This window comes from Ctenocephalides felis, unplaced genomic scaffold (assembly GCF_003426905.1).
Source record: "Ctenocephalides felis isolate EL2017-DRISC unplaced genomic scaffold, ASM342690v1 CF-g0.4_SCAFFOLD_00845, whole genome shotgun sequence".
NCBI lineage: Eukaryota > Metazoa > Arthropoda > Insecta > Siphonaptera > Pulicidae > Ctenocephalides > Ctenocephalides felis.
In genome coordinates this window covers 69,512,998-69,526,245 of record NW_020536999.1, presented here as the reverse complement: position 1 = coordinate 69,526,245, position 13,248 = coordinate 69,512,998, and the positions used below count along the sequence as shown (strand labels likewise).

Genomic DNA, 13,248 nt, shown 5'->3' with positions numbered 1-13,248 from the left:
GTTAAAACATTTTATATATTTTTTTTTAATTTAGAGTTCAATATAACTAATAATTCGTACTTATTTATATGCAAATGTCTATTGCTTATATGCATGCTTCAATGATCTTTGCTTTATGTTATTTTTGAAAACGCGCGGCGCTATGTTTAATAGAAGAATTTATACACTTAAATTAAAAATATTTTGTAAAATAGTATCAAATATCGAAAAACAAATTATGTAGCTTTTCTCGTAGAAAATAAGATACATAGATCATTTACTTGGAATAGTTTTATTAAAACTTATTTTTGAAAAATATCATCGTAATGCTATTTAAGAACTTTGAAAATTTAAGTGAAAACTATCACCTACAAAATTTGTTCATTACTGTTATATCACCTACAAAATTTGTTGACGATTTTTTTTAATATACGCGTAAATAATGTTTTTCCAAATGGCAAGGAAATTTATTGATTATTTCAAATATTCGAGCATCTTACCTTGCCTGTAAAGCAACTTGCACATATTAGCATCTAAAGTAAGTATCTACTAAATAAATGCCTGAAGTAATTAAAGTATCTAACAACAAGTATCTATTTATTATCTAAGTATATAACATATGTAGACAATTTTGAATAGAGTAAGTAGTATTAATTTTTAATTGCAAGTTCAGAAAATTTGTTCAGCATTGAATAAAATAATAATAATAATAATATATAATACGATATACCGATAGGTTTGTTTTAAATGATTAGTTTTGCATAAATAGTATTAAGTAATTTAAAAATACTTTATAATAATATAGCAAAATATAGAATAATATATAATTTTATTTATTTAGTAATTTTTTCTTAGGTCCAGTCTCAAGAAAAACTAACGAACTTACTAAACGAAAAAGATCATTCGGGATGTTCTCCTTTACACTACGCGAGCAGAGAAGGACATATAAGATCATTGGAGAATTTGATAAGTCTAGGGGCTTGTATCAATTTGAAAAATAATAATAATGAGAGCCCTTTGCATTTTGCAGCCAGGTGAGAACTAATTAATTATAACTAATTGGATGAAAATATTTTTTACCGTTTAACGTTTTTTTTATAGTTCATACATTAATATAGAACTTAGTTGTATATATGTATATTTAATCCTTTTTCTCGAGCATTTATATTTTAAATAGAGAAAAAGTTTTGTAAATTATTAATTCAACGAAAGCAACTCTGAATTGCTTGGTTTTTGTTTCAAATCTGTGTGTTTAAGCTAAGAAATCAATAATTTTATAAATAATTTATTTATATTATTTCGCGTGAGGTAAGTTGTAATAATAGAATCAATGAAAAATTTTTACGTTTCAAGATCAACTGAACATTTTAGCATAACTTAGGAAAAATGGATGTATGTGTGTATAAGGGGAAGTACCCGAGTGCCGGACACCTAAGGTTATCTATAAGTAAATCAAAAAATATTTTACGAAATGTTTAGTAAATTATGGCTTATGTTAGATAACAAAAGTTAGAAATCAAACTGAATTAACAAAAACGCTACTTTTGCTACAAAATAATTAATACTATCAATCAAACATTGGTAACACAAAATATAATTTTAGAAAGTGGCACCTAGTACCGGACGTTGCAAAATAACCTGCATTGAACACATATGTAGCCATTTTCACACTCTGGAATGTCTGCACATGTGTGTTTGACGAATACTCTTTGATATTGCAAATAAAATCACTATTTATCCACCGTTTTGGGCCACGCCGATGCTCTCAGCTGTAGCATTTGTCATAAGATTTTTATTCTTTGACTAGAAAATACGAAAAATGGGGTATGTAGAGACCGTTAGCACTCATGCAGAACAAAATTAAATAATTAGAATAAATTACGTCAATTCTCACAGGCATATCAATATGTTTGCTGTCCGGCGCTAAGGGACAGACATTTTTGTTCATTTGGTGGTATCAACTAAAATTGTTTAAAAGATCTAATAATATTCTACCACTTTACGGACAGCAATCAAGTACTACTTTTACCTTTGCATATCACTCAAATGTAAATGCATAAATATACTAGAATTACTTAATTGATGTTTATGTGACGCCATGATTTTGCGCCTAAGTCAGCAAAGGATTGCTCCTGCCGTGGCAGGTGAGTCTTGGCGCGTGATCCTGCACCTGTGTGCCCCCCGCGCCTCTTTCACTTGTATTTTGATATAAAAAGATTTATACTCGCTTAAATAATACGTAATAAATAGATTGTACGGCATTAGGTGCTGTCCGGCCTTACGGGACTTTCCCCTATATGTTTTCTGTTGAATCAAACTTTTGTCGACGATTTTGGGCAACCTAAAACCGTTAAACATATTCTTTGTGGATTCAGAAACAATTCGATTAATTACAAATCAATAAATCAGTGAACGGAAAAATGTTTTTCGAACCATCGAGACGTAGCAAGGATGTTATTCAGTGATACAGATGCCACCTATTTATGTCACAACGGAATATATTGCGACCGCACATGTGCCTGTTTGAAATATGTCCAGGCCCATTTTTCTTCCGCGTGTAAAAAACCGAAGAATGCACCAGCTTGCTGCTTTTTGTGTAGTGACGAACATACAGCAAACTGCAAGAGTAATTTGCTTTTTCCGAAACATAATAAAAGCTCTATGAATTTAACATCCCAACAACAGTATCATTGGTTGCCATATGATACAAAAAAATAAACAAATTGCTGGAACTTTCCGAACCGTAACGAAATGTCCGAGGAATACTGAATGTTTTCAAATAGAATATTATAAATAAATACTGAAACATTGTCTAAATAAGAATCATATAATCTGAATTACAAAGTTGAAAATCTTTGTTTAAAGTATATTATAACTTAATTCAGAATTACAATTAAAATCTGAATTATTTTCGATATACAAAAAAAATATGTTTGGAAAAAAAATTGAAACAATTTTTTTCCCAAAGCAATTATTTTGTTAAAACAAGCCGAAAGTTATTTGAATCATTCAATCAAAATTAAAATCAATCGTATTTCATCTAGAATTGACTCGGTTCAAGAGATTCCAAAATATCTAAATAAGTAATATTGTATATCGAATTATTATTAAGAAAAATGTAATGTTATTGCTGAAAATAATGAATATATAGTACGAGATTATAAAAATTATGGGCAACATTATTAAAGCAATTATTTTGAGTAAAAAAGTCAATGGTGATATTATACTTTTACCGCGGATACTATGATACTATATGATAATCATTTCTGAATTTGTTATACTTTCGTTTGTTTAAAAGACTGTATTTTTTAATGCGTATATCTTATGCTATAAATCATAAAAGCAGACGATGAATTTTTGTGTGATAAATTTGGAAAATTGATGTTTTAGTCATGATTAAACAAAAAATCATTTATTTATACACCTACATCTACATACATATGACTAATAATATTGGATAACCCTTAGCATTAAATTGTAGTGTATATTTCTAATATACTTTTTTATTGAACATATTTTAATATTTATTTGTTTGATGGTATTACGTGGCTGATTGCATAGTATAATCAGCGCTGAGTTAAAAGAAAACCGTAGTCAAAATCAGCCAAAGGCGGCCATATTGAAAGCGAGATCGAATCAGAAAGCGGCTATTGAAAGCTTTGTTTCCAAATCATTATTAGGTGAATAATCTTGGTGTAAGTGGCAACTTTGCCTTAGAGCAAGATGCTTGATTTTTTAAACATGTGTAAATAATCGACATAACTATAGAAAATATATTAATTCATGAATGAATTGCAATATGAAAAACTATCGCAGATTACTTTGTACAATTTTTCTAAACCTGTTAGTTATTTTTTAAAAATGGTTAAATAAAATTATATATTATTGAACAAGAAATAAAAATGTAGTATATTCATTAAGAACAGGATCCAAAATCGCCAAAAAAATGTTTAATCTATAACTGAGAAACGATTTGACCGATCATTGACAAAAACAAAAACTAATCAAATTCTCGAATTCTTTGGAGATGGTTTCTTTATAATGGTTTTTGAATTTTTGATTCACGAAAGGCTATAACGTCAACGAAAAATTTGACACTTCTTTGATAATTCTAAAGAAATGGCTCGACCAATCGTGAGACCAAATTAACCGGCACGAACCAGCACGTGCTTATCGAATTTTATTGAATTTTCAAATAAGATTGCGCATTTTTAAGAAAACCGTCGACTAAAGATGAAATTTTGCCTTATGTAAAAAAAGTGCTGCTCATTTTTTCAAACCTTGATAATATTTGGAAAATTAAAACGACTTTGTAGGGTCGACATATTTAGTTAAATTTGATATCATGATCTCTATCGCCAAAATTTAAAAATATCATCGTAAAAAAATATTTAATAAATAAATACGACTAAAGACCGATCTCTTAAAACTAATTAGAACGATTCCCAAATGATATCTTTCAAGTTTCTGAACGATGCAAAATTTTTGGCTAAAACGTGTACGAAAATTTGAACACTTTTCTGTTGATTAGAAACGGCTTGGCCGATTGTTGCACAAAACTGACACACAAAGTCGTTATCTATTTACATCAAATAACTTTTAAATTTTTGAAATCGATTTAACCGTTTTTAAGAAAACGTTGACAAAAAGTCAAAAACACACTTCATTCATAATAACTAGAAACGTTGAAAAAACATAAAAATTACAAGTCAATTTTTTTGGGAGAACATACTTGATGTTTTCCTATTAAGTTTATTTCAAGGGCGGCCAAAAAATGCTCGCACGCAGGCGGCCACTGAGTCTCAACATTTTATTTAGAACAGTTGTACATTTAAGATCACCCATATGGATGTATATACATTTCGGTATAGACTCTAGTGTAGAAAACATAATAATTTATACAATATAGGTTATTAAAAAAATGGAACTTTTGAACTATAGACATGGGTACAGGACAACGTATGGCGGGTCATCTAGTATATATATATATATATATATATATATATATATATATTAGAGATGGGCTTATCATATCCGAAGCCGGATCGACTCGGATTTGACTCCGCTTCAGGGAGGAGTTATATCCGCTTAACAACTCCACGACTCCGACAATTTTGAAACCGAAATACTCGACACAAATGTGTTCTATAGTGCGTTGTTTATGTATCTAAGGATTTGTCAAATCCCATTAATGATTTGAAATGAAAATTTATGAATAAATATCAATAAAATAATTTTTCTAAAAAATTCACGAATAAATGACGGGTTGTAAAATTTTTCGGTCGATCAGATGATGGACTCAGTGGCTCGTAAATTTAACAGTGTTGACCAAAGTAAAAACGCGAAACTTGAGAATCAAATTCAATTTAATTATTCCCTTCTGATGAGAAAATAATTGATTTTTGGATTAAATTTATATAAAAATTATGTAGTAAACTTTGTAATAAAAGCTTTGTAGTAAACATACATTTGCTTTCAAAATTTTTCTCCCGCTATTTTCATTCGAGAATTAATATTATATCGCGTAGTTCGACTAGCATATTATTACTTTTACACAATTATATAATTGTGTAAAAGTAATAATATAATACTAAATATTTTTTACTGCTTAAATACTAATGATATCACTGATACATTTTGTACTTTGAAGTGTTGTTATTTCAGGCTATAGAAAAACCAGATTAAATAAATGTATTTCGCTTCGTATATTGTTCGTCATTCACGGCCAAATTTTGTCGTAGTTAGAAATATGACCCCTTACTATTCAATAAAATATACATTTGAGCTATTCACACTTGAGCACAATTTCATTGTTCTGTATCTTTGAAGTAATGTTTTTGTATTTTCTGGAAAATACACAATGGTATTTTGAGTTTTATACCTAAAAGGTCATAAAACTGCCTCTCAGACGAGAAAGCGACCGCTATTCCTTCCCAAAGCAAAAATGCCAAAAACAGTTAATGTCTGCACGAGTTAACAGATTTAATACCAGTTTAGGAAAGTCGGATAAGACAAATCCTGTAAAACAACTCCACTCGGATTCACGCCGAGGGAGGAGTTGTATCGGAGTGATAACTCCGGAGTGCGTTACCCATCTCTAATATATATATATATAAATATATATATATATATATATTATATATATATATATATTACTAATTGGTACATGAAACCAACGTGGTCTGGCAGATATCTCAATTTCCATTCTTATCATCCTACTAACATGAAAATTGGTACTATTATCAATTTAGTTGATCATGCTATTCTCTTGTCAGATAGAAAGTTTTGGCCTTTTAACTTATCTCTAATCCACAGAACGCTATTAAATAATTGCTATCCTCCACATCTTATAAAATCAGTAATTAACAACAGGCTTTCCGTCCTCAACACAAAACATAATCATCCTTCCCTCGAGTCTCAGAAAAAAGAAGAAAATAAGTTTATTGGCACTATTTGTCTCCCATACATTAAAAATCTCTTTCCTATTTGGAAAAAAATATTTGAATTCGCTGAGTTAGTTGCGTTTAGTTTGCAATATTGATCAGACTCTTAACTTTTTATTAACTTCCCGTAGGGTAAGTTATAGTAATCGCAAAAAAATCGAAAATGAAAATTTTTATATATCTTTACGTTTCAAAGGTTTCTGAACATTTTGGCATACCTTAGAAAAAATGGATGTATGTGTGTGTGTGTGTATGTGCGTGTGTGTATGTATGTGCGGATACAAATTTTCGTCGACGATTTCGGGAACACGGATGAAGCGATTTGGATAATTCAAAAAACATTCGATTCGTATTGATAAGGAGACGTGCTGATTAGTTTTTGGCGAAGGCAGGTCTAGCCGTTTCGAAGATACGGGGCAAAAAGTGCCGAAAATTGTAACTCAGTTTTTAAGAGAACGGAGCGTCCGATTTGAATAATTAAAAAAACATTTTACTAGTATTGACAAGATGAAGAATTGATAAAATTTTTTAGCGGTTTCGGAAATCTAGCAAAAAAAGTAAAAAAAAATGCCATTTGGCGGTCAAAAATGATCATTAGACATACGCACATCAAATTATCAAATATTTTATAGAGATTTTAACAATAAGTATAAATTTTGTTTACATTCCTATGGGTTCCGTACCAATGTTTATCCGTTAGACAGCGACGCGGCGCTTACGCGCTTTATATTTTGTCTCTATGCAGTTAAAGCAGTACGATTGCTTTGAAAAATAGTTCAGATCTTTCAAAATATGTCAAAATAAAGAAAACATTTTTTTTCAAAAAAAAAAAATTTAAAAAAATATTTTTTTTAAAAAAAAATTTTTTTTTAATTTTTTTTTTTCAAAAAAAAGTAATTTTTTGTCCAATTTATAGTTTCTCAAAAATGTTATTTTTTCGAAGTAAATTTTTTTCAAAAATGTTAATCGTTTTTAAAAAAATAATAATATTTGGTACGGGAAGTTCCAGCAATTTGCCTTAAGGCACGATGCTTCAATTGCCTTAAGACAGAATTCCACTAACAGCTAGTTTTCGAACTTAAAATCACCGACAAGTTTAGATCCTATTTCTAACATCGTGTATAAAATTGACAGTACAAATTGTGAGGCCACTTATATTGGCGAAACTGGACAACATCTAAAAAAACGTCTTAGACAACACTATACCAACTCCAAAAATAAAAATCAAAATCAAACAATGATAACTGACTACATCCAAAGTTTCAATAATATTTTCAATTTTGATGTTGCCACAATTTTATATCACGAGTCGAATACATCGCAGAGACGCTTTTCAGAATCATGTTTCATACACCTTTTTAAAAATAGCATAAACAAAAGATTGGATACTTCTTCACTGTGTGAGAATTACCAAGTAGTTTTAAACAATGTCTCGAAAATCATACTTTTAAAATAATTACCTATCCTGATCGACGTTTTAATTATATTAATTTTAATGTTAATTTTTCTTTTTCTTTTAATTTTTATCTCGATTCTATTGTCATATTTTTATATTTTACTATATGTACCCTCCTCTAGTTGTCAAACCTTAAATTCTCTGGTCAGTTCGTGTGCTTTGTACCTAACTTTTAACACGTGGTGTGCACATTGGTGTTCATTTAGGCTTCACTCTTGCATCGGAATACGGAATAGCGAGATGTACTTTGCAATTTCATAAAAAACTCATTCTAAAATTTATATATTGTTCAATTTAAAGTGACAAGAATTGGTTTTATTGTGCATTGTGAACAATTATAATTATGAAATTATAATTATAATTACAATTACATGTAAGTTCATACCATATCACTTTCTTATATATTAGTTTTAATCAATAATTTCTATCTGCGCTTTCAAACTAGAGTCCACTGAAGATGACACAAAACAATGTGTCGAAACGTATGGAAACAATAAAAATGTTTTAAAGTCATACAAGTTTTTAATTGATGTATTGCCCTGAAGACAAAATTATACATCAAAAATTGCAACATCAAAATTATAAAAATTTAACATACAGTCGGTATGTAAGTAAGAGCGTGGCCGGGTTAATTTATAAAAATAATTATGAAACTTTAATATTTATATATGCATTGTATACGTTAAAAGCAAGGATGCAATTTTGGTCAATATGTGTCCAGTCACCACCGGAGTCGACAATTGCCTGGCATCTCCGACGCCTGCTTTTTACTAATTTTACGGATTATTTTAGTCTGACGACTCGTATTTTAATTTAACGGCTCGATGAGGGCAGTACGTGCTCATATAAAACTTTCATCAGTGAAAATGACATTTTCAAAATCTCTAACAGTATTTTCATGTGCTCAAGCGGAAAAGAAGCACATGTTTTTCAGTCGTCAGAGGCTTCCCCGTTGTGTTGCGCCATTTCAGATCATGAATACGAAGAAAGGTTCAGATAGTTTTGTAGATATTTCTAAACATTTTGCCATTAATTTTGCTCGTCCTTGCTGCAGTGTTAAAGCAGGATTCCGCAAATACCCATTCACTGTTCTTTTTTCTTCTTTTTTATTTGAACCACGTTCTGATAAATCATCGACTTTTCTAGCAACTTTATATAAGTGTATCGAATTCTGCACAAATGCCTTCAACTTTCTCATATGTTTAGCAGCAGCTGATTGCTACATTTGGGTACCTTTTAGGTGCATGCAAAAGGGCGCAGCCTCGTAGCGCGACGCGTAACTTAGCACTCATGGCGTTTAACGTAATTTTTTCTCAAAAGATCAACTGCAACTAAACCTTTTTTGATAATGCATCAAGGACAAAACTTCACTTTATCGGCTCACGAAAGAATTAGACCAAAATCTTTCATTAACTGTCGTTAAAGTCGGCCACGCTCTTACTTAACCGACTGTATATTTATACATCTATATATATATAAATCTCGTGTCACGATGTTGGTTCGCGATGGACGCCCAAACTACTGGACCGATTTTAAATTTTAATGGCTCATCGTGTGCATATATATCCAACTTAGGTTATAGGAAATTTTGAAAAGTAAATTTGAAATATAAATATATAATTTTTATAAATTTCTAAAAATTTTGACAGAAAATGACCAAAAAAAAACAAAACACTAAAATGACAAATGTCAAAATTAAAGGAAATTTGGATATATAATTTTTGAAAAAAAAATTTGACATTTCAAAAAATAGAATTCAAAAACATGTACATATTTAGAAATATCAAACATTTATATCCAAATTTGATGAAATGCTACATGCAAAATCACTGATTATAGTTTTAAATCTAATTAAAAATCAATGCTTAAAAATTTAAATAAATGTTGACATGAAAAAAAAATAAATGTCATCTGTCAAAATTTATGAAAATAATTATATAAATAGATTTATGATTTAGATTTAATTGATTAGCTTACCAAATTATTTCGGAAACCAAAACTTCATTAAAACCTTATAGATTAGAGATCACAATAAAAAAGCGGCACTTGAATTTAAAAATAATCATAACCAAAATTTTGACATGTCACAAAGAAAGAATGTTTAACGAGTTACTTCAATAAGACGCAAATAAATTAATTATTACAAGTTATGTTACAGAAAATATTGCCTAACAAATTATAGATACAAAACAATATTGTAAAATAAATATTTTCAAAAAATTTTGACAAAAAATGGCCAAAAAAAAACAAAACACTAAAATGACAAATGTCATAATTTATGGAAAATTTGAGAAAAAAAGATTTATGATTTTTGAAAAACAAAAATTGACAGTTCAGAAAATATAATTCAAAAACATGTACATATATAGATATATCCAACATTTATATCCAAATTAGATGATATGCTATATTCAAAATTACAACTTATGGTTTTAAATCTAATTAAAAGTCAATGTTTATAAATTTGAATAAATGTTGACATGAAAATCGTCAAATGTCATTTGTCAAAATTTATGAAAATAATTATATAAATAGATTTACAATTTATATTTATTTGATTAGCTTACCAAATTATTTCGGATACCAAAACTTCATCAAAACCTTATAGATCAGAGATCACAATAAAAAAGCGACATATTGAATTTAAAATTAATCATAAACAAAAATTTGACATTTCACAAAAAAATGTTTAACGACTTCAATAAGAAACAAATAAATTAATTAATCCAAGTTATATTGCCGAAGAAATTATAGATACAGCACAATATTGTAAAATAAATATCATAGATTAATTTTCGACCAAAAAGGAAATATTTTGACATTTACAAATATACTGCATATTGAATATATGAAATTGACATTCACTATTTTTCAATTAGATGAAAATGTAAAAAATCAAATATTTATATAAAAAATTGTATATTCAGATGAAGATACTGATTTGTTAATTTAGACTGAAACCTGATTTATTCATTAATTTTAAAAAAAATTGGCATAAACAAAATTAAAATAAACAAAACACCTGCATCATGCGTTGGATTAATTATCGAAGTGTAAAGAAATTTGTGTAATTAAAATAAAATATTATTATTATATGAGTTGAGATAAATTATGATTGCCATCGCAAACGTTAATCATACAGAAAATTGTAACCTCTTAAATGGAATAGTACAATCTGAAGGTATCATTGCAATCTGACAAAAATAAACTAGACAAACTAAATACTATATTATATTATATTAAATTTCGATCCAAAAGAAAATATTTTGACAGTTATAATTAATTTGAAATGAAATGCAAATGTCAAAAATCAGATCTTTATGTAAAAAAATATTTATTTCCACAATATTCCCGTGTTGAATTTGCACTTTTTTATGATTTTAACAAGCATATAATATATTCATTGATCACTTAAAATAATTATTAATTTATAATAAATAAATATTGACGTATTTGACATGACAAAAGTATAATAAACAAAACAGTGAATTAATTTTTGAAGTATGAAATGTCAAATAATTTTGAAAATTATAACAAGTTTTTAACTATTTGTCAGAAAGAATATATTTTATTACAAATTCATACCCATATCAAGCACCAAAGTAATAAATACTATTTATAAAATGACATATTATTTATAGACAATATGATTTTAATGCATATTTTAATTATATGTGTTATATAAATATCAAATAAATATATTTATGTTTCACTTGATTTTAATGAAAATAATTCAATGCCAAAATAAAAAGTATACATCTAAAATTATAGTCTAAATATTACAATTTTGATAAATAATCATCCATTATTTTACAGTACAAAAATTGATAAAAAATTAATAAAAGTGCCAAAAATCAAACATTTTATAGATTTGGACTCGGATTTCTCAGAACTTTATCCATGTTAGTTTCAGGGATAGTATGAATATCAATTTGCAGTCGAAAATTTATATGATAAGTGATTAAAACATTATAGATCACAATAAAAAAGCGACATATTGAATTTAACATTAATCATAAACAAAATTATGACAGTTCAAAAAAAAAATGAATTTTTAATGACTTCAATAAGATACAAATAAATTGGCAATCAAATTATAGATATAAATTATATCATATTATATTAAATTTCGAACCAAAAAGGAAATATTTTGGCATTTAAAAATTCAGTGCATATTGGATATTTGAAATTGACATTCAATATTTTTAAATTAAATGCAAAAGTAAAAAATCTGATATTTATGTAAAAATTATATATTTAGATAATGGTACTGCAATGATTCAGACTAAAATCTAATTTATTCATTGATTAAAAATATTTCACTATTTGACATAAATAAAATTAAAATAAACAAAGCACTATGATGCGTTCGAATTAATTATCAAAATGTAAAGAAATTCGTGTAATAAAAATGTAACATTATTATTAATATATCATGTATATTATAAGAACTTTTGCAATGCGGAAAAATATTTTTGATGGCAAAACAGCGTTTGCCGGGTCAGCTAGTATATATATATATATATATATATATATATATATATATATATATATATATATATATATATATATATATGTTCAATCCACCTGAAATTTTATCTAATTTTTGTTTTTTGGTTCCTATAATATATTACATGGATGCTAACAAATATTTGTTTTTATTTTTCTTTTACCAGGTATGGTAGATATAATACTGTTCGTCAACTATTGGATTCGGAAAAAGGAACATTTATTATCAACGAAAGTGATGGCGAAGGTTTAACACCATTGCATATTGCTTCGAAGCAGGGCCATACTAGAGTTGTTCATCTTTTATTAAACAGAGGAGCTTTATTACACAGGTATTTATAATTATTAATATATTTAAATAATAGAGAAGTGTTTCTATTCAAGACGTTTTATAGGTAATTTTTTAATATCATGTTATAGTAAATGAAACTATGAAAGTACACAATACAAAATAACAAGTTTGAAATATTGATTTCAAAAGAGGAAGAGGAGGGCTATTTTTGTTCTATATCATATTATAGAGTCAATCTAATTTGAAAGTCTGACATTACTACGGCTCGATATCATTCTGTCCGATGTGGCCATTGAAATCGAAACCGTGGTTGTTAAAGTTTTGTTAATGATCAGTCGAGCTTTTCGGCAAAGTAATTTGAGCAATCGATATCTAAAGTTTACTGAGCGCTATAAAAAGTTAAATCAGTTGATGCATTAGTTCGCTTTTTATGAAATTTCTTATTATCAAAGGGTGCAAATTCATAAAGTGCTTTCCAAGATCGCAAAGAGTGGTGAAGGAACCGTATAGTTTTTAAGTTTGACTTTAAATTAATAAAAACTGTGAAAATGCAATTTATTAATTTCCCG

At 27.9% G+C, this 13,248-nt stretch overlaps 1 protein-coding gene across 1 annotated transcript in view; it reads left to right on the top strand.

The window, feature by feature from the left end:
* Positions 1-13,248, top strand: part of LOC113387954 (transient receptor potential cation channel subfamily A member 1-like) — a 136,372-nt gene that overhangs the window by 102,083 nt on the left and 21,041 nt on the right. Inside the window, exons 10-11 of the mRNA XM_026625340.1 lie at positions 835-1,013; positions 12,555-12,719. Of these exons, the coding sequence (XP_026481125.1) occupies positions 835-1,013; positions 12,555-12,719 (344 nt within the window). The remainder of the gene's footprint in view (positions 1-834; positions 1,014-12,554; positions 12,720-13,248) is intronic.